This window comes from Pan paniscus, chromosome 8 (assembly GCF_029289425.2).
Source record: "Pan paniscus chromosome 8, NHGRI_mPanPan1-v2.0_pri, whole genome shotgun sequence".
In the NCBI taxonomy this organism is placed as follows: Eukaryota; Metazoa; Chordata; class Mammalia; order Primates; family Hominidae; genus Pan; species Pan paniscus.
The window spans coordinates 106736880-106760283 of NC_073257.2; the positions used below are offsets into that span (position 1 = coordinate 106736880).

A 23404-nucleotide genomic window follows, 5' to 3' on the forward strand; every position below is an offset into this window, starting at 1 on the left:
AAATGTAATTTTCCTTTTTTGGTGGCTAGCCATCCCGAGGGGAGAAAACTATGTCTTCATGAGGTTACCCATTCTATTTCTCCTGCTGAGTATTGGGGCTTGGTTTCCCGGAGGGGATTACCCCATACTAGGGGTCCTTCTATAAGCATTTCTAATGGAGGGTTCTGCCTTGCAGCTCTTTTGGCCTCAATATCTGCTTGGCGGTTCCCTTCTATTTTCCTTTCCTTTCCTTTCTGATGACCCCAGCAGTGTAAGACTGCCACCTCTTTAGGTTTCTGTACAGCCAATAATAATCTCCTAACGGCTTCCTGAGGTTTGATAGATGTTCCCTCGGAAGTTAGGAATTTCCTTTCCCTCCATATTGCTGCATGGGCATGGAAGACTAGGTAAGCATACTTAGATCTGTATATATATATTTACCCTTTTTCCTTTTCCTAATTCTAGTGCCCGAGTGAAGGCTATTAGTTCTGCCAGCTGAGCACTAGTTCCTGGTGTGAGGAGATTACTTTCAAGTATTCCATTATCACTGACCACTGTGTACCTCGCTTTTTGAAGTCCTTTTTCTACAAAGGAACTTCCATCAGTGTACAAGTTGAGGTCAGGATCAGTCAAGGGAACCTCCAAAAGGTCCCCTCGAGTGGCGTAGGTTTGAGCAATTACTTGTTGACAGTTATGTTCTATCTTTTCTTTATTATTTGGAAGAAATGTGGCTCAGTTAAGAGTTGCACAAGTGTGCAGTTGCAGCACTGGCTCTTCAAGTAATAGAGCCTGATATTTAAGTAAGTGGTTGTCTGACAGCCACAAGTCTCCTTTAGCAGTGAGTATGCCATTCACATCATGGATGTCCACACAGTAAGATCTCTTCCTTGTATTCTTTTAACTTCTTCAGATACTAAGCCTGCTACTGCTGCCACTACCTGTAAACCATGAGGCCAACCCTTTGCCACTACATCAGTTTCCTTACTCAGGTATGCCACGGGTTGCAAGCTCATCCCTTGGACCTGTGTAAGGACTCCTAGAGCTATTCCTGTTTTTTCTGTGATATATAAAGAAAAGTCTTGCCCTGTTGGGAAACTTAACACTGAGTCTTGGGTTAGAGACTTCTTTAGGGCCTGGAAAGCCACTTCTGTTTCAGGTGTCCATCTTACTAAATGGATATTGACTTTCTGAGTTTCCTTAATTAGTGTATATAATGGTCTGTCTATTTCACCATACCTGGGAATCCACATTCAGCAGAAACCTGTTATGCCAAGGAACCCTCTTAGTTGCTTTATGGTTTTGGGATGAGGATAAGCCAGAATAAGCTGGATACGTTCCTCACTGAGGGCCCTGGTGCCTTTGGATAATTTTAGCCCTAAGTATTTAACCCGCTGTGAGCAGAGCTGAGCCTTTGGTTTGGAAATCTTGTAGCCACAGGTAGTGAGGAAATTTAAGAGCACTTGGGTGGCTTGATGGCACAAGGTTTCTGAACAGGCAGCTAAAAGTAAATCATCCACGTACTGAAGGACAAGAGTGTCCAGGTATGAGAATTGACTCAAGTCTTGGGCTAATGCCTGGCCAAATAGATGGGGGCTATCCTTGAACCCTTGGGGTAAAACAGTCCAGGTGATTTGAGATGTTGGGTTTGAAAGATCTTCAAAGGCAAACAAGAATTGAGAGTCAGGATGTACAGGGATGCAGAAAAAGTCATCCTTAAGGTCCAGGACTGTAAACCACTCTGCTTCCTCTGGTATTTGGGAAAGCAGAGTATAAGGGCTGGGTACAGCTGGGTATAGAGGGACAACAGCCTCACTGATAATCCTGAGATCTTTCACTAACCTCCACTGTCCATTGGGTTTCTGTACTCCTAAAATTGGAGTATTGCAGGGGCTATTGCATGGTTTTACTAGGCCTTGGGCTTTTAGGTCCTTAACAATCTTTTGGAGTCCTTGTTGGGCCTTGGGTCTGAGGGGGTGCTGCCTTTGGTAGGGAAAGGAGGTGGAGTCCTTTAGTTTAACTTGAACAGGACAGGCATTCTTTGCTCATCCATATTGTCCTTCTGTTGCCTAGACTTTAGGATTAATTCCTTCCTCAAGCAGGGGACAACCAATGGGTGTTCCTTCTCCTATGTTCAGGTGTATAATGGCCCCTGGTTTTGCTAGAATGTCTCTCCCTAAGAAGGGAGTGGGGCTTTCAGGCATAATTAGAAAAGCATGTGAAAAGAGTAAAGCTCCTCAGTCACAGCTTAGTGACTGGGAGAAGTATCTAGTGACTGGCTGTCCTAGGACCCCTTGGATAGTGACAGATCTGGAGGACAGTTGTCCGAGACAGGAGAGTAAGACTGAGAAGGTGCACCAGTGTCCAGGAGACAGTTAACCTCCTGGCCCTCAATGGTCAAGTATACCTGGGGCTCTGTGAGGGTGATGGCATGGGCTGGGGCTTGCCCCAGGCACCCTCAGTCCTGCTGCTGGATCATCTGGTTAGTGGCTTCTGACTCAGAGGACCTTCATCCCCTGGGGCAGTGGCCCTTCCAGTGGATTCCCTTGACATAAGGGGCATGGACGAGGGGGCAGCTTACTTCTACTTGGACCATCTTTTTTAAAGTGTCCTTGTAGACTGCACTGGAAGCAAGCCCTATTAGGCATTTGATTTTCCCAACTTTTCCCTTTTCCAGAGCCTCCAAAGTCCACTTGCCTGGTATGCTTCCTCAATGCCTCCCTTAGTGTCTCCAGAAAGGCAGTAGGATTTTCTTCCTTTCCCTGTGTTATAGTGGACATCATTGAATAATTCATAGTCTTCCTAGTTTTCCTTAGTCCTTCTAGCACGTAAGTTAGCAAATGTCTGTGGCACCAATCTCCATGTTCTGATTCTGTGTCCCAGTGAGGGTCTACACTGGGAACTGCCTGCTGGCCTGTGGGGAATGATTCTCTTTCCTCTGATGTCATCCTATCATTGACCTGACTGAGATACCAGAGATCGCCAAACTCTTGGGCTGCAGATATGGTGGCACTTCTCTCATTTGGGATTAGTGTCTGATTTAGCAGTAACATTGTATCTCTCCATGTCAGATCAAAGGATTGCCCTAACCCTTATAAAACATCAATATAGCCATCAGGGTTATCTGATCTAAAATACCTAGGTCTATTTTAATTTGCTTTAAGTCTGAGAGAGAAAAAGGTACATGCACTCTGGCTGGGCCGAATTCTCCTCCTCCCTCTGCTTGGAGGGGGCATAATCAGGGAATGTTGGCACTCTTTGGTTCATTATTTACCCCTTTATCTATCTCTTTTTGGACCGTTTGTGTTGAAGGGGGGTCCTTATTAGCTGAGGAAGGAGTCAGGGGGACACTGGGATAGGGAGGTAGACTGAGGGCTTCCTGTAGGGCATAAATCACACTTTTTACATAATTGCGAGTTGTCTCTTAATGAAAAGAAAGTTGTACATATGGCACTTCACTCCATTTGCCTTTTTCCTACAAAAGAGGTCTAGCTGTAAGATGGTGTTATAATTTATACTTCCCTCAGGAGGCCAGGTTTCTCCCCCTTGAAGAGGATATCGTGGCCAGGCGGTACTGCAGAAAAATGTAAGTCATTTCTTTCTTTGACCCTTTCTTAGAGGGTCAAATTGGTCCTAATTCTCCAGAATACATCTTAGGGGTGTTTTTGCCTTGGGGGAAATGTTTCCCATCTGAAAAAAGAACATAGGGAAGCCAGCACCCCTAGTCATTTTCTGATGAGCATTAGTCCTAGAGCATCCTCTATGGTCCTAATGCTTATTCCTTTCCAGGGTGCATAACCACCCATGGACCTCTGCTTATCGGATTAGTTACACTCACTGATGTAGCAGTCCTGCATCTGTTTTTCCACCTCTCTTGACCACAAAGAAAGGGGCCCGGGCTGCTGGATTCTAGTGGTCCTTTACCAGCGTGCCCAACATTCCCTTTGCACTCAGAGGTGAGTTCCTTTCCAGGCTGTATAACCACCCATGGACCTCTGCTAATCGGATTACTTATGCTTACCGATGTAGCAGTCCTGCAACTGTTTTTCCTGCCTTTCTTGACCACAAAGAAAGGGGTCCGGGCTGCTGGGTTCTAGTGGTCCTTTACCAGCATGCCTAACATTGCCTTTGTACTCAGGGGTGAGTCCTAGAGCTGGGCTGGGTTCCTGAGTATTTCATAACAACCCAGCTGCCCCATCAACATGCATTCGCATAAACAACAGTTCTTATGCAAATTTGTTTCAGAGAGGGTGTATTGAATCTTTTGAGTCAGGATTGAGATAGTCTTTTGATTCTGTAAGTACTTTAAGTCTTGGCTGAGTGCAAAGAGTTCGCACTTTTGAGGAGACCAATTATTAGGCAATTTTTCTAAATCTGCTTCCACAAGAGTCTCTGTATCAATTACTGAATATCCATTGAGGTTTTTTCCTCAGTCACCTGGGAGGAACCATCTATCATCCTGTCCTGAAGGGAGTTCCTCCTATGTCTGGTCGGACTGTTGTATGGTAATTAAGATATAAATCCCTGTTAGGAAATCTGCTGGGTTAAGGGAATTATCAGAGGTTGGAGTTACATTACCTTTTCCTAACATTATAGCCCCATACGTTAAGATTTTTGAGTTAGTGAGCTACCTTTTTGCTTTTTTTTTTTTTTTTTTTGACTTAGAATAACTCTGAACTGGTGAGGTGTGCTCACAATGAGGTTTCCTCTAAAAGTTACTTTTCTACTTTTAGTTAAGCAGTTGTTTCTACCGACTGAATGCATTTGGCCCATCCACGGGTTACTGGGTTAAGGATTTAATACGCCTTTATTTACACTGACAACAAAGTGGCAATTACCAATTACAGGTTTTAAATTTACCCTGGCTTTTAAAGGAATGGGGCACACTTTTTTTTTTTTTTTAACTATTTCTATCTTTTTCTTTCTTTTTCTCTTTGACTCCCTCTTTGTCTCTCTCTCTGTCTCTCTCTCTTAGCCATTACAAACTTGGGGCCCTGGCAAGTGTGGTGGGGAATGGGTCCCACGTAACTGCCCATGTCAAGAGCTGTATACCTAAATCAGGAGGGATACCAGGGATAAGACTCCCTGGGTTATAGCCTGGGTGCCTAAGGATGCAGCGTAGAGACTCCTTAGATCCCTTTAGAGCTACAACTTGCTAGAGGAAATGAAAGTCTGAAACATTAGTACCTAGGAGGCAGGGATCAGAGGAAGTAGATTCAGAGGTAAGGAGAATTTTGGGGCTACACTTTCAAGAAAGTCGTGGTCAGGACCCAGGAGGTATGGGTCAGAAGGAAAGGTAGGGGCACACGCATGGGTGACTGCTGAGTAGAGACTTCTGGCTGCGCCATGATCTCAACCGGCTACTGCCAGGAGTTCGGGACAACAGCTTTCTGCCTCTAGTCAGCCCTCAGCTTCCCCAAGAAAATTGGAAGTGGAAGCTGGCTCCAGGCAGACCAACATTCCCAATAGAAGGGTTGGTTGTTAGAAAGCCCTTCCCCAGATAACCTCACACCTGAGTCTTAAGTCTGGTGGCCACGCTAATCATTTTTAACTGGCCGACAGGTGCCTGGTATTTTCCTCCAGTTCTAAGGAAGGATAGGACAGAACAGCTAGTGAAAGTGGCCCAATATTACCGCTTTGGATGTCCCTTTGTTGTCACCAAAATGTTACTGGGGGGTCCTTGCTCACAGAGCTCCCAAGATGGTGGTGAGCCGCTTCCAAGATGGTGGTGGGCCACTTCCAAGATGGTGGCAAGCTTCGTGTTCTCTGACCTGGGGTTCTTGGCCTCACGGATTCCAAGGAATGGAATCTTGGGCCATGCAGTGAGTGTTATAGCTCTACTAAAAGCTGTGGGTCATGGAAGAGAACCGTGGAACCCGGCAACTAGTGTTCAGGTTGATTAGGACAAACCCAGGCACTTAGCCATGCAGGAACAATGGCAAGCTTTTAGCCCTATCGGGAATGGCAATGGGACCCTCACTGGATCAGGAGCACAGCAGACACCCTGCCAGATCTGGAGGGATGGAAGTCTGCAGCGGGTTTGTGATGGTGGCAAACAGCAGTGGTGGATGGCGAGTGAAAGCTCAGCTCCAGCCATAACAAACACAGACCAGAAGAGTGCAGTTGCAAGATTTAATAGAGTGAAAACAGAGCTCCCATACAAAGGGAGGGGACCCAAAGGGGGTTGCCCTTTGGTTTTCATTTGCTCTTGCTTATCTAATTCTTTAGGATTCATCATTAGATTGTTTATTTGAAAATTTTCTCCATTTTTGATGTAAGCTCTTAGAGCTATAAACTTTCCTCTTAGTACTGGTTTTGCAGTAGCCCCTAGGTTTTGGTATGTTATGTTTCCATTATCATTTGTTTCAAGAAATTTTTGAATTTCCTTTTTAATCTCTTCATGGACCCACTGGCCATTCATGAGCATATTGTTTAATTTCCATTTACTTGTGTAGTTTCCAAAATTCCTTGTGTTATTGATGGCTAGTTTTATTACTTGGTGGTCAGAGAAGATGCTTGATATTATTTCAGTTTCTTTGAGTGTTTTAAGACTTGTTCTGTGACCTAACATCTGGTCAATTCTTGATAACAATCCATGTGCTGTGGAAAAGAATGTGTATCTGTAGCAGTTGGATGAAATATTCTGCAAATATCTATTAGATCCATTTGGTCTATAGTGCAGATGAAGTTCAATGTCTCCTTGTTGATTTTCTATCTGGATGACCTGTCCAATGCTGAAGTGGGTTGTTGAAGTCTCCAGCTATTATTGTATTGGGGCCTATCTCTCTCTAGTTCTAATTATGTTTCTTTTACATATCTAGGTGCTCCATTTTTGGTTGCATATATACTTAAAATTGTTCCATCCTCTTGCCAAGCTGACTGCTTTATCACCAATTGTCATATTCTTTGTCTCTTCTTACAGTTTTCGTCTTGAAATCTATTTTGTCTGCTTTAAATATAATAACTCTTCCTCTTTTTTTTGTTTTCTTTGGAATGTACTGTCTCATTCCATTCCTTTACTTTCAGTCTATGTGTGTCTTTTTAAGTGAAGTGTTTTTTTTTTTTTTTTTTTAGGCAACAGATTAATAGGTCTTGTTTCTTCATCTAGTCAGTTTGTCTTTTGATTGGAGATTTTAGTCCATTTACATTCAGTGTTATTATTAAGTAAGGACTTACTTCTGCCTTTTTGTTATTTGTTTACTGGTTGTTTTGTGGGCTTCTCTTCCTTCTTTCATTTCTTCCTGCCTTCCTTTATTGATAATAATTTTCTCTGCATATATGTGTACAGATTTTTCTTAATGCCTAGCTTAAGGCACACTTACACATTGTGCATCTGTAACAGTCCTCTCTTTAAGTTACACATACTTCCAGCACTATAATTTAAATTTATTATGATGTTTGGATACCTTCATCATGATTCATGTACCCCTGAATTGCTAGAACAGATGTTCCATTTCTCTCCTTTTCCATCAGTTCTTACTTGTGTCTTGTCAGCTAAAGTCCAGGAAGAGATTGAACGTGTGATTGGCAGAAACCGGAGCCCCTGCATGCAGGACAGGGGCCACATGCCCTACACAGATGCTGTGGTACACGAGGTCCAGAGATACATCGACCTCCTCCCCACCAGCCTGCCCCATGCAGTGACCTGTGACGTTAAATTCAGAAACTACCTCATTCCCAAGGTAAGTTTGTTTCTCCTACACTGCAACTCCATGTTCTTTTATTCCTGAAATTCACAGTATGATTCTTACCCTCTACCATCACCGGGTGAGAGAAGTGCATTACTCCTATGTATGGCAGTTTAATTGGACTTTCTGTTGTTTCCAGTTTGGGACTATAAAGATTTGTAACAGGTCTTAGTGTCTCACAGTGTGTGTTTTTCAGATTTATTCTTTCTTCAAGATTGTTCTGGCTACTCTTAAGTGGTTATATTTCCAGATAAATTTTGAAGGTGTTAATTTTTCAATTTCCCAAAACATTGGGCTAGAATTTCTGTCAGGGTGACATTAAATTTATAGGTCAATTTGGAAAGAACTGACATCTTGACACCTTGAGTCTTTCTGTTTGTGAATATAATTATGCTTCCAATTTATTTGCACTTTCTTTATTTTCCCAGGAATGTTGTGATTTTGTTGTCATGGCTTGCAAGTCTTTGGTTTTTCCTAGATAATTAATATTTTTGTTGTTGTTATAAACTTACAAAATGCCTTTTGATTTCTTTGTACTTGGTATGTTGAAACATAATTAGTTTTTATCATTCTGATGACCTTAATCTATCAACTTTGCTAAATTTACTAATCACTATTCATAATTTATCTCTAGATTCATTGGAATTTCTGTGTACAGTACACTGTATCTGTGTTAATATTGTTTTATTTCTTACTTTCCAATTCTTGTGGGCTTAATTTCTCTTTATTGCATTCATTATTGCATTGGCTAGAATTTCTAGGAGAGTGTTGAATAGAATTGCTGATAGTGGGCATCCTTGTTTCTCATTTCTAATCTGCAGGAAGCAGTGGAAGTTTTACATTTCAATATTGAAAATGATGCTTGAAGTAGATTTTGGTAGAAATTCTTTATCAGATTAGGGAATTTTGCCCTCACATATATATAGAAATAAATATAAATAGAAATAAGTATGCACATAGAGATGAATTTATATTCTTCATATTGTTTAGGGCTTCTGTGTTTACATTCACAAGGATTTAGTTTGTAATTTTCTTTCTCAGAATTTTCAAGATTTTTGATATCAAGATTAGGCCAGCCTTATAAAACTAAGTGAGAAATGTTTCCTAATGTGAGTCTGTTTTTACTGCCTCCCCGTCCCCACTTTTCTTCTTGTGATCACTCAGTTGTATCTTTGAAATGCCTAATAACTTTTGGTTAAATACCAGATGTTATGTGTAAGAAAGTGCAGAATTTCAGAGGATGTTTATATTCTTCAAAGAAAGATTCATTCCTCTCCCATCGGCAGTCATAATGACATAACACATGTTGTCATGATTCAGAATTGTACATAATGTGAACCCAGTCGAAAATTGACTGTCAGTGTTAGCTTAGCTCTCTGAGGTTCTCCTACCTCTGGAATCTTGAGACCAATTTTTGTCTTGGCAGCTTTACAATTGCCTTCTATCACATGGTTTCTGTATTCATCCAGACACTCTAGTTGCCATCTCAAACCTGCTCTTTTCCAATTTAAACCAAGACATATTATTAGTAAAATTAAAAATAATATAACCTAAAGTTATATTTTCAAGGGGAAAAATCAATGAGATTGGTAAGGTTGCAATTACTAGTGTCACTTTTTGAAGAAGAGAGAATTGTTAATTTACCAAGAGATTATGGGGCTTACCCTGAGGTCACTGATTTAGTGCAAGAGTTAAGACTTCAATGCACTCTGTTTTCACAAACACAGGAGATAACCAGGAGAAGGCTTTCGCTTCTCAAAATTAGGGTCTGAGGGTAATAGTAATGAAACTTATTTCTTCTCCTATAACTAATTAATGAGAAATATACTGAAGAATCAGGATGAGTTGCCAGTCTCCCAATCCACTGCATCAGCTTTGGTGACCTGTTGAAGGGGAATGCTGCATCTGATGAGCTTCTTCATTCACCCACCAGCAGGGCAGCTCATGCTATGCCTGGTGTCTTTTGAGCCCTGAGAACCCAGAGCGCAAGGAAATCACCCACTGAATCCCTTCTTCATGGAACAGCCTATAGAAAAGTGCAGCACTGTGTGGCCAATTCTACCCTCTTTACAAATCAGGCAAATGTGTTCTTCTGCTACAGGCTGTATCCACTTATCTAGGTGGAGATAATAGTCTGAGAGAGGAGTTGGCAAACTGTTCCTGTAATGGGCCAGATAGTAAACATTTTAGACTTTTTAGGCCATGATGTTTCTGTTGCAATCCTTGACATCTGCTATTGTAGCATGAAAGCAGTCATAGACAATGTACAAATGAATATCTTCCAATTTTTATAGAAACAAATGTAAATTTCCCATAAATTTTTGTCTCAAAAATATTATTTATTTGCATTTGTTCAATGTAAATACTTTTAGCTCACATACTATACAAAAACAGGTGGCAGGATGGACTTGTGCAGAGAGTATTGTTTACTGATGCCCAATATAAGACTTTCCTGTCCAGTAGAATTTTCTGCAAAGATGCTCGATTGATTTGTGTCCTATTTAAAGAATATTTGTCAGCACAAGATTCCAAAGACTGACTTTTAACTTTCTCATAATTTTTTTGTTTTAGCTCTTATATTTACATCAATGACATGTTTCAAATTAATTTTTATTTGTAGTATGGAGTAATAATGGTCGTGCTTCAATGTCTATAAATTTCTATTTATTCAAGTAACATTTGTTGAAATAAATCTGCTTTGGTATCTTAAAAACATTTTAATATAGTACTTATTTATAAATATTCAAGGGAATATTTTTTAAAACAAAATTGTAGACTATTTATATGAAAACTTAGTGGGCAGAATTTTTCATCACCTTTGCATTATAAAATTTTTAAGAATAAATAACATTACACACATATATCTATATGTACATATGGCAGTGTGTATATATATCTACTTTGATATCTGTCCATCCAGCTATCTACACCTCAATACTTCAGTATATGTAGCCCAATAACAATGGTTTTCTCCTACATTATAATAATAGCATTCATAGTATGGAGTTATTTATACAATAATATTATTTACTGTACAGCTTATATTTAAAATTTCCCAATTCTTAAGGAACATTTTAATTACTTTTTTCTTTCAATTCACTCTCCAGTCAAGAAACAGGCACATAATTTGGGTATGTTGTCATTTTTATCTCCTGTAATCAAGAACAGTTCATTTCCTCTGTTTCCTTTCAGTATGTTGATCTCTGTGAAGAGTTGAGGCCTTTAGTCATTTAAATTTTCTTCGGGCTTGTTTTGTATAATTGTTTTCTAGATATTATATTCCAGTTATGACTTTGGCAAGAAAACTACATAGTACTTTGACTATTCCACTGAATCACAGTGGTGAGGCAGAGGCACATAATGTTACATATGCTATTATTGGTTATTCTAAGATCCTGACCTAATAAGTTGGAATCTGCCAGATCTCTCCATTGAAGGAGTTCTGCTTTTATGTGTAAATGATGAAAATCTATGGCATGACACTTTAAGACTGAACACCCTGTTTCCAAAGTCACACATCCAATAGTTTTATCTTTCATTGATGATCCTTGCCTGGCCTGATGATCTTGACCTGAATGGTTACAAAAGATGATTTTTTTCTAATTTCATTATTCCTTCTGTATTTTTTTAACTATTAGAATCTATTTATTTATTTATTTATTTTATTATTTTTATACTTTAAGTTTTAGGGTACATGTGCACAATGTGCATGTTAGTTACATATGTATACATGTGCCATGCTGGTGTGCTGCACCCATTAACTCGTCATTTAGCATTAGGTATATCTCCTAATGCTATCTTTCTGTATTTTTAAGCTATGATTAATCTGTAATGAATATCTCTCCCATATCTTTAAATGATGACAAACAAACTGCATGGCAATGACAAACATTCAATAGTTTTATACTTGTGACTATACTTGTTACCATCCTAGAAGACGTCGTTTGAAGCTCAATCATATGTTTATTCACAAATGCCCTGTGAATAGACACTCTGGCCATTTCCCATGTCAACAGAGACTTCAACTTTTATTTATTTATTTATTTATTTTTATTATTATACTGTAAGTTTTAGGGTACATATGCATAAGGTGCAGGTTAGTTACATATGTATACATGTGCCATGTCGGTGTGCTGCACCCATTAACTTGTCATTTACCATTAGGTATATCCCCTAATGCTAACCCTCCTCCCTCCCCCACCCCAAAACAGTCCCTGGTGTGTGATGTTCCCCTTCCTGTGTCCATGTGTTCTCATTGTTCAATTCCCACCTATGAGTGAGAATATGCGGTGTTTGGTTTTTTGTCCTTGTGATAGTTTGCTGACAATGATGGTTTCCAGCTTCATCCATGTCCCTACAAAGGACATGAACTCATCCTTTTTTATGGCTGTGTAGTATTCCATGGTGTATATGTGCCACATTTTCTTAATCCAGTCTATCATTGTTGGATATTTGGGTTGATTCCAAGTCTTTGCTATTGTGAGTAGTGCTGCAATAAACATACGTGTGCATGTGTCTTTATAGCAGCATGATTTATAATCCTTTGGGTATATACCCAGTAATGGGATGGCTGGGTCAAATGGTATTTCTAGTTCTAGACCCCTGAGGAATCGCCACACGGACTTCCACAATGGTTGAACTAGTTTGCAGTCCCACCAACAGTGTAAAAGTGTTCCTATTTCTCCACATCCTCTCCTGCACCTTTTGTTTCCTGACTTTTTAATGATTGCCATTCTAACTGGTGTGAGATGGTATCTCATTGTGGTTTTGATTTGCATTTTTCTGATGGCCAGTGATGATGAGCATTTTTTCAAGTGTTTTTTGGCTGCATAAATGTCTTCTTTTGAGAAGTGTCTGTTCATATCCTTCACCCACTTTTTGAAGCGGTTGTTTGTTTTTTTCTTGTAAATTTGTTTGAGTTCATTGTAGATTCTGGATATTAGCCCTTCGTCAGATGAGTAGATTGCAAAAATTTTCTCCCATTCTGTAGGTTGCCTATTCACTCTGATGGTGGTTTCTTTTGCTGTACAGAAGCTCTTTAGTTTAATTAGATCCCATTCGTCAATTTTGGCTTTTGTTGCCATTGCTTTTGGTGTTTTAGACATGAAGTCCTTGCCCATGCCTATGTCCTGAGTGGTATTGCCTAGGTTTTCTTCTAGGGTTTTTATGGTTTTAGGTCTAACATTTAAGTCTTTGATCCATCTTGAATTAATTTTTGTATAAGGTGTAAAGAAGGAATCCAGTTTCAGGTTTCTACATACGGCTAGTCAGTTTTCCCAGCACCATTTATTAAATAGGGAATCCTTTCCCCATTTCTTGTTTTTGTCAGGTTTGTCAAAGATCAGATCATTGTAGATGTGTGGTATTATTTCTTTTGGCTCTGTTCTGTTCCATTGGTCTACATCTCTGTTTTGGTACCAGTACCATGCTGTTTTGGTTACTGTAGCCTTGTAGCACAGTTTGAAGTCAGGTAGTGTGATGCCTCCAGCTTTGTTCTTTTGGCTTAGGATTGACTTGGCAATGCAGGCTCCTTTTTGGTTCCATATGAACTTTAAAGTAGTTTTTCCAATTCTGTGAAGAAAGTCATTGGTAGCTTGATGGGGATGGCATTGAATCTATAAATTACCTTGGGCAGTATGGCCATTTTCACAATATTGATTCTTCCTACCCATGAGCATGGAATGTTCTTCCATTTTTTTGTATCCTCTTTTATTTCCTTGAGCAGTGGTTTGTAGTTCTCCTTAAAGAGATCCTTCACGTCCCTTGTAAGTTGGATTCCTAGGTATTTTATTCTCTTTGAAGCAATTGTGAATGGAAGTTCACTCATGATTTGGCTCTCTGTTTGTCTGTTATTGGTGTATAAGAATGCTTGTGATTTTTGTCCATTGATTTTGTATCCTGAGACTTTGCTGAAGTTGCTTATCAGCTTAAGGAGATTTTGGGCTGAGACGATGGGGTTTTCTAGATGTACAATCATGTCATCTGCAAACAGGGACAACTTGACTTCATCTTTTCCTAATTGAATGCCCTTTATTCCCTTCTCCTGCCTGATAGCCCTGTCCAGAACTTCCAACACTATGTTGAATAGGAGTGGTGAGAGAGAACATCCCTGTCTTGTGCCTTTAAGTCATAGTCTACACATAAGATTTGTGGAAACTGAAGTGATGAAATAGAGCAGCAGGAGTGGACAGGCACTAAAGCCCAAGCTTGATGAAAAGGACAGATTCAGAAGGTTGCACCCAAGTACGCAAGTACTCAGTACTTCAAATGTGATTGTGGGCATTTTATTTAGTTAGTTAGTTTTTTTTTTTCATCAGCAGATTTTATTAAGAAGAAGAAACAGGAAATTCAAAAGCAAGTTCATTTTAAATTAGCTGGTCAGAAGAGTACAAAGAGAAAAAAAAAAGAAAAGAATCAAGAACTCCTATGGGACTTTGGGATTTTTTAAAATTTTATTATCATTATACTTTAAGTTTTAGGGTACATGTGCACAATGTGCAGGTTTGTTACATATGTATACATGTGCCATGTTGGTGTGCTGCACCCATTAACTCATCATTTAGCATTAGGTATATCTCCTAATGCTATCCCTCCCCCTTCCCCCCACCCCACAACAGTCCCCGAAGTGTGATGTTCCCCTTACTGTGTCCATGTGTTCTCATTGTTCAATTCCCGATTGTGGGCATTTTAGCAAGATTATTGTCACTGGCCCTAAGCTCATGCCTCTTATTACTTCGTCTATCTGTCTGGAAATGGTACTGCTCTTCTTTGGAATGGTGTTTCATCATCTGTACATCAAAAGATTTAACTGCATGATTACCACTGTTTCTTTTTTTTTTTTTTTTTTTTTTTTTTTTTTCTTTTTTATTGATCATTCTTGGGTGTTTCTCGCAGAGGGGGATTTGGTAGGGTCACAGGACAATAGTGGAGGGAAGGTCAGCAGATAAACAAGTGAACAAAGTTCTCTGGTTTTCCTAGGCAGAGGACCCTGTGGCCTTCCGCAGTGTTTGTGTCCCTGGGTACTTGAGATTAAGGAGTGGTGATGACTCTTAACGAACATGCTGCCTTCAAGCATCTGTTTAACAAAGCACATCTTGCACCGCCCTTAATCCATTCAACCCTGAGTGGATACAGCACATGTTTCAGAGAGCACAGGGTTGGGGGTAAGGTCACAGATCAACAGGATCCCAAGGCAGAAGAATTTTTCTTAGTACAGAACAAAATGAAAAGTCTCCCATGTCTACCTCTTTCTACACAGACACAGCAACCATCCGATTTCCCAATCTTTTCCCCACCTTTCCCCCCTTTCTATTCCACAAAACCGCCATTGTCTTCATGGCCCGTTCTCAATGAGCTGTTGAGTACACCTCCCAGATGGGGTGGTGGCCGGGCAGAGGAGCTCCTCACTTCCCAGTAGGGGCGGCCGGGCAGAAGCGCCCCTCACCTCCCGGACGGGGCGGCTGGCCGGGCGGGGGGCTGACCCCCCCCACCTCCCTCCCGGACGGGGCGGCTGGCCGGGCGGGGGGCTGATCCCCCACCTCCCTCCCGGACAGGGCGGCTGGCCGGGCAGAGGGGCTCCTCACCTCCCAGTAGGGGCGGCCGGGCAGAGGCGCCCCTCACTTCCCCGACGGGGCGGCTGGCCCGGCGGGGGGCTGACCCCCCCACCTCCCTCCCGGAGGGGGCGGCTGGCCGGGCAGAGGGGCTCCTCACTTCCCGGTAGGGGTGGCCGGGCAGAGGCGCCCCTCATCTCCCAGACAGGGCGGCTGGCCGGGCGGGGGGCTGATCCCCCCACCTCCCTCCCGGACGGGGCGGCTGGCCGGGCGGGGGGCTGACCCCCCCACCTCCCTCCCGGACGGGGCGGCTGGCCGGGCGGGGGGCCGACCCCCCACCTCCCTCCCGGACGGGGCGGCTGGCCGGGCGGGGGGCTGACCCCCCCCACCTCCCTCCCGGACGGGGCGGCTGGCCGGGCGGGGGGCTGACCCCCACCACTGTTTCTTAAACCTTCGTGACTTCTTTACAGCTCAGTTCATCTATGTCTCTTGTTTCTAGGGCACAACCATATTAACTTCCCTCACTTCTGTGCTACATGACAAGAAAGAATTTCCCAACCCAGAGATGTTTGACCCTCGTCACTTTCTGGATGAAGGTGGCAATTTTAAGAAAAGTAACTACTTCATGCCTTTCTCAGCAGGTAATATAAATTTATTTCCCTTTGTGTTTCAGGGTACAAGATAACTTTTTTGATCAGTTGGAACTTACATGTGCCTTCTCTGCAGTGGTACAGTTACTCTTTGTACATGATCAAGAGCACTGTTCTGAATGCCTGTGTTTTCTCCGCTTGTGATACATCCTCATTATTGGGCCAGATTAGTGGGTTTTGGAGAATTAATCCAATTCTTCCAAACTGAGAAAGCTGAAGTATAGGTTGGTTGAATTCTGCCTCTAGATACCCCACTGAGGTACTCAAGAACTCCTCCTGGAAGATAAAACTAATTACATTTTCCTCACTAGCCATGAGGAAGTTATCTCACTCCAGAACTTCACTGAGTGTCTTCCACATGGTGTCCCTCACCCCCTAGGCTGGGCTTGTAGGACAAAATTATCCTCAAACACAGAATAGGGTCTTAAGAGGCTCACTTCTGTGTTTGGAAAGCAGAGTAAACAGATCATTGTAGTTCAATAGGACTGAGGCTGTGATATAGAAAAGAACAGGCTGTTGTGGGTTGGGAGGTAGATGGAAAAGCTGTCTGCTTCTTGTTCTCTTGTAACCCAAAATGAGACATAAGTAACTAATAGCAGTAAAGACATTTAAGCTACATCAAAGGAGTCAGAGAGGATGAAAAGAAGAGAAGGCAGGGCTATTAAAGGAGATAATGAGCCACAGGAGCAGGACATTGGCTCTAAATAAAGGATATTAAAACCTTTGCCAAATAACCATGGATGGGATCAGGGGGACATTAAGAATGTAGCAGGATACTCTGCAGTAATGCAGAGCACCATGCTCTTTCCCTAGTCATGGCAATGTTTTTTGGATGTTTGATCTCCACACGTGAAATGTGTGTGCTGAGCATCTGGTGATAGAATCTCCTTCCTTTTTCTGTGACCTTTGATGTCTGCTTTATATGTGGCACTGTAGATACCAAGATAACAAGAAAAGAAACCTTCCTTCAAGCATTCACATTTAGCACATGTATCAGTCCATTCTTTCATTGCTATAAAGAACCACCTGAGACTGGGTAATTTATGAAGAAAAGAGGTTATTTGACTCACAGTTCCACAGGCTGTACAGGAAGAATGGCTGGAAGGACTCAGGAAACTTGCAGTCATGGTAGAAGGCAAAGAGGAAGCAAGCATATATTTTCATGGAAGAGCAGGAGAGAGAGAGCAAAGAGGAAAGGCTACACACTTTTAAACAACCAGATCTCATGAGAACTCAGTCACTATCATGAGAACAGCAAGTGAGAAATCATCCCCTATGATGCAATCACCTTCCACTAGGTATCTCCCCCAACACTGGGAATTAGAATTTGACATGAGATTTGGGTAAGGACACAGAGACAAAGCATATCAGCACACAAATAAATAAATAAATAAATAAGAAATAAGAAATTATGATTCTAGGTGACACATGCTGTCTGTTTCTCCTGCCATATCAAAATACCCAAGACTAGGCAACTGGTAAATAACAGAAATTTATTTCTCACAGTTCTGAAGGCTGTGAATTCCAAGATTGAGGTGTCAGCAAGTTCACTGTCTGGTGAGGGCCTGTTCCTTACTGATAATGCCCCCTCTGTATCCTCATGTGGCAGAAGTGCAAAAAAAGCAAAAGGGGAGAAATGGCTCCCTTGCATCTCTTGGTGTTATTATTTTAGCAAGGACAGAGCCCTCCTGACTTATTCACTGCCTACAAGGCCTCATCACTTTAGTAATGTTGCATTGGGGATTACGTTTCAACATATGAAATGGGGGGAGGAATATTCAGACCATAGCACATTTTTCAATGGAAGCATGAACATGATGTTGAGGAATCCCAGAGAAACGAACATTTTCTTGCTCAGTGAGATGAGAAAGAGGGTAAAAAAGGAGATAAAATTTGACCTATGTCCTGACTGTGGTAATAGAAAAGTTCATCTTGTTCAAAAGGAGAAGCATGATATAAAACTTGAAACCTCATAGTGTGTTGGAGACTGATGATAAGTGGCTATGCCTAGAGTTGAGAGTAGGGGAGGTGAAGAGTAAAATGTGATATGGATCATCAGACTGGAAACAGAATGTGAGGGTCCAGGTCAAGCTATTTGGATCTTATCCCATAGGACAGACAGGGAAGCCATTTAAAGTTTTAAAGTGAGGGGGTACATGTTCAGACATGTGATTCTGAAAATACTTAGGGGGAAAAAAATCTTTGGCTGCATACTGAGCCAGAAATACAAAGGGAAATGCCGAATGTGAGCCTCCTTCCCTAAGCCCTTCTCAGTTCAACCCACTGGACAGGTAATGTATGTTTCTCAAGAAAGATTTTAATGAATTGCTTGGCATGTAGCTGACAGTCAATAAACATTTGTTGAATACATGGTGCTTGATAAGATCTGAAGATAGGTGAAGAGTAAGCATGTCCATTCATTGTTCAGTTGCCTATCCATCCATTCATCCATTAATCCATCCACCCATCCATCCTTTCATTCATGCATTCACCCAACCACCCATCTATCTACTCATCCCTCCTATGATTCACCGAACAGTTCTTGCATATTCTGTCTGTGCCAGTTATAGAGACAGTGTTTGTCACTCTCACAGTTACACATGAGGAGTAACTTCTCCCTATGTTTGTTATTTTCAGGAAAACGGATTTGTGTAGGAGAGGGCCTGGCCCGCATGGAGCTGTTTTTATTCCTGACCTTCATTTTACAGAACTTTAACCTGAAATCTCTGATTGACCCAAAGGACCTTGACACAACTCCTGTTGTCAATGGATTGGCTTCTGTCCCGCCCTTCTATCAGCTGTGCTTCATTCCTGTCTGAAGAAGCACAGATGGTCTGGCTGCTCCTGTGCTGTCCCTGCAGCTCTCTTTCCTCTGGTCCAAATTTCACTATCTGTGATGCCTTTTCTGACCCGTCATCTCACATTTTCCCTTCCCCCAAGATCTAGTGAACATTGAGCCTCCATTAAAAAAGTTTCACTGTGCAAATATATCTGCTATTCCCCATACTCTATAATAGTTACATTGACTGCCACATAATGCTGATACTTGCCTAATGTTGAGTTATTCACATATTATTATTAAATAGAGAAAGATGATTTGTGTATTATAATTCAAAGGCATTTCTTCTCTGCATGTTCTAAACAAAAAACATTATTATTTGCTGAGTCAGGTTATTAGACCTTCCTTCCTTTGTGCATAATGCAGGTCACAAATTAAAGAAAATAGAGTTCCAGGAGGCCATGCTGGTTCTCAAAATGATAAGGACAGAAAGGACAAAGGGGAAGATGGTAGGGAAGCTATTTTGGCTGAGCATTACCAAAATTTAGAGTTACATGAGGATTGGATTTGAAAGTGAGAAACTGTGTCCAGGAGCAGCTCCAACCTCTAGGGAAATATTCAGAGGATCAGGTATTGTGAGGAATGGATATTAAATGTTCCACATTGGTGTTCCTTTTTTTTTTTTTTTGAGACAATGTCTCACTCTGTCTCCCAGGCTGGAGTGCAGTGGTGCAATCTCGGCTCACTGTAACCTTTGCCTCCCAGGTTCAAGAGATTCTCCTGCCTCAGCCTCCTGAGTAGCTGGGATTACAGACATGTGCCACCATGCCTGGCTAATCTTTGTATTTTTAGTACAGACAGGGTTTCACCATGTTAGCCAGGATGATCTCAATCTGCTGACCTCCTGATCTGCCTGCCTCAGCCTCCCAAAGTGCTGGGATTACAGGAGTGAGACACTGTGCCTGGTCTAATGTTACTTTAAAGTGTCATTACTTTATCTCTAGATAAAGAATCAGGTTACTTTTATTACTTCATGTTTCCAACTTAGAATGAAGTAATGAAGTATAAATATATGCTTTCATATTGCTGCTCATGTGTTTTGTCATGCTTCTCTCTTCAAACATGAACAAAATTTCTTTTCTTTTTTCTTTTTTTTTTGAAATGGAGTCCCACTTTTTTTCCCCAGGCTGGAGTGCAATGGTGCAATCTCGGCTCACTGCAATCTCCACCTCCTGGATTCAAGTGGTTCTCCTGCCTCAGTCCCCCAAGTGGCTGGGATTACAGGTGCCTACCACCACAACAGGCTAATTTTTGTATTTTTAGTAGAGACAGGGTTTCACTATGTGGGCCAGGCTAGTCTTGAACTCCTGACCTCAAGTGATCCACCCACCTCAGCCTCCCAAACTGCTGGGCTTACAGGCGTGAGCCACTGCACCTGGCTGAACAAAATTTCTAAGAAGAATTACCAGGGTTTAATCTTTTTCAGCTTCTCCTATATTGTTTTAGTTTTAACATTAGTGGGATGATAATTTTATGCTATTGTCCTAATATAATTAGCCTCATGTCATCTCCAAAGCATAGAAAACTAAGTATCTTATGTTAAATTATGTTCACCACTCTTCCTGTCTTCTACTTGAAATGTAAGAAATAAGAAGTAACATAATTGATTATGCTTTTCACAGCTCATCTCCCAGAACAAGCTACTTACAATTTGGAATACGTTTAAAGATAATATATGGGTACAGATGTACATGTACATCTATGCATGTGCGTGTACATTATGTGCATTCACACATAATATATATATGTATAACTTATGCACACATACATATAGGGTTAAATGTTTATTTACAATATTGGGCTCATATCACACATCTTGTATTAAAACTTGCTATTTTCCTACCAAGTAATATGCCAGCAAAACCTCTAAGGTGATAGAAACATAGGCAAATAATTCAGAGAGTTAATAGAAGAGAAAGTGGAAATGGGTATTACATTAATGGAAAGATACAGATGGAAATTACACATTATACATTTTAAACATTCTTCATTGGGAAATGAAAATGTATTAATGTAGTGTTAGTAGAGGTGTTGACAAACACCCATGGGTGAGATAAATAAAAAAGTTGTCTAGTCTGTTTCCTCCTGGAGACTGTAGTGGATAATCTGTTTTCCTGCCTATTTCAGCTCCTAAAGGCTGCCTGCATTCCTTGGCTCATGAACTCCTTTTTCTTTCACTGCAAACACTTGCTTCTTTTGTTACATCTCCTACTCCTACTACTCTTATTCTCTCTCCCTTATGTAAAGACCCTTGTGATTACATGAAACCCACCAGTGTAATCTCTTCATGTCCAGACATTATTTAGCCTACCATACTATTATTATACCCATTTGAACAACCAAACAATTGCACTGATGATCTGTTAAGCATCTTGTTCAAGGTCACACAGCTTTTTAAGTGTCAGAGCCAACAATTGAACAAGGGCAATCTGACTGGAAAGTAGAAGTTGCTAACAACTTTGCTAATTCTCTGCATTTATTTTTATTGTTTGTATTTCTTCCCTAAAATACATGTTTCATATGAGAAGAGAACTTTATTTGGCTCACTAATGACTACCAGCCACCTGAAACACTGTTTAGAAGATACTGGCTCAATAAATATTTAATGAATGAATGACTACTTAATGAATTAATGAATGAATGTGAGCATAAAGGAGCACGTGAATTTATTTATTCTCTTTTAAGGCCAATGTGACAATATTCATAGAAATGTATATGAACACCTCAGTCCTTCAAACAGTTTCACTTCTTGAGTATTCATGGATATCATTGAGTGTATATATTACTTACTATATATAAATGCTTATTTTATGATTGTTCATAATAGACTTGAAACAAAAATTTTACTGGAGGGTGTGAATAAATTATGGTGGATCTTTTTTTTTATTATACTTTAAATTCTAGAGTACATTTGTACAACGTGCAGTTTTGTTACTTAGGTATACATGTGCCATGTAGGTTTGCTGCACCCATTAACTTGTCATTTACATTAGGTATTTCTCCTAGTGATATCCCTCCCCCATCCCCCACCCCATGACGGGCCCCAGGGTGTGATGTTCCTCACCCTGTGTCCAAGTGTTCTCATTGTTCAATTCCCACCTATAAGTGAGAACATGCAATGTTTGCTTTTCTGTCCTTGTAATAGTTTGCTCAGAATGATGGTTTCCAGCTTCATCCATGTCCCTGCAAAGGACATGCACTCATCCTTTTTTATGGCTGTACAGTATTCCATGATGTATATGTGCCACATTTTCTTAATCCAGTCTATCATTGATGGACATTTGGGTTGGTTCCAAGTCTTTGCTATTGTGAATAGTGCCACAATAAATATACGTGTGCATGTGTCTTTATAGTAGCATGATTTATAATCCTTTGGGTATATACCCAGTAATGGATCACTGGGTCAAATGGTATTTCTAGTTCTAGATCCTTGAGGAATCACCACACTGTCTTCCACAATGGTGGAACTAGTTTACACTCCCACCAACAGTGTAAAAGCATACCTATTTCTTGACATCCTCTCCAGCATCTGTTGTTTCCTGACTTATTAATGATCGCCATTCTAACTGGTGTGAGATGGTATCCCATTGTGGTTTTGACTTGCATTTCTCTGATGACCAGTGATGATGAGCATTTTTTCATGTGTCTTTTGGCTGCATAAATGTCTTCTTTTGAGAAGTGTCTGTTAATATCCTTTGCCCAATTTTTGGTGAGGTTGTTTGTTTTTTTCTTGTAAATTTGTTTAAGTTATTTGTAGATTTTTGATATTAGCCCTTTGTCAGATGGGTAGATTGCAAAAATTTTCTCCCATTCTATAGGTTGCCTGTTCACTCTCATGGTAGTTTCTTTTGCTGTGCAGAAGTTCTTTAGTTTAATTAGATCCCATTATTCAATTTTGGCTTTGTTGCCATTGCTTTTGGTGTTTTAGTCATGCAATTTTTGCCCATGCCTATGTCCTGAATGGTATTGCCTAGGTTTTCTTTTGGGTTTTTATAGTTTTAGGTCTAACATTTAAGTCTTTAATCCATCTTGAATTAATTTTTGTATAAGCTGTAAGGAAGGGATCCAGTTTCAGCTTTCTCCTTATGGCTAGGAGTTTTCCTAGCACCATCTGAATGTTGGCCTGCCTTGCTAGGTTGTGGAAGTTCTCCTGGATAATATCCTGAAGAGTGTTTTCCAAGTTGGTTCCATTCTCCCCGTCCCTTTCAGGTACACCAATCAAACATATATTTGGTCTTTTCACATAGTTCCATATTTTTTGGAGGCTTTGTTCGTTCCTTTTTGCTCTTTTTTTCCTCTAAACCTCTCTTCCCACTTTATTTCATTCATTTGATCTTCAATCACTGATACCCTTTCTTCCACTTGATCGAATCAGCTATTGAAGCTTGTACATGCATCAGGTAGTTCTTGTGCCATGGTTTTCAGCTCCATCAGGTCATTTGAGGTCTTCTCTATACTGTTTATTCCAGTTATCCATTCATCTAATCTTTTTTCAATGTCTTTAGCTTCCTTGCCATGGGTTCAAGCATCCTTGTTTAGCTTGGAGAAGTTTGTTATTACCAACCTTCTGAAGTCTACTTCTGTCAGCTCATCAAAGTCATTCTCCATCCAGCTTTGTTCCATTGTTGGCGAGGAGCTGCAATTCTTTGGAGAAGAAGAGGCGCTCTGGTTTTTACAATTTTCAGCTTTTCTGCTCTGGTT

General features: G+C 40.8%; 1 protein-coding gene across 1 annotated transcript in view; it reads left to right on the top strand.

The window, feature by feature from the left end:
• Positions 1-21533, top strand: part of CYP2C19 (cytochrome P450 family 2 subfamily C member 19) — an 89963-nt gene extending 68430 nt beyond the window's left edge. Inside the window, exons 7-9 of the mRNA XM_003825386.8 lie at positions 7471-7658; positions 15714-15855; positions 18502-21533. Of these exons, the coding sequence (XP_003825434.3) occupies positions 7471-7658; positions 15714-15855; positions 18502-18683 (512 nt within the window). The 3' untranslated portion in view covers positions 18684-21533. The remainder of the gene's footprint in view (positions 1-7470; positions 7659-15713; positions 15856-18501) is intronic.
• The last annotated feature ends 1871 nt before the right edge of the window (positions 21534-23404 follow it).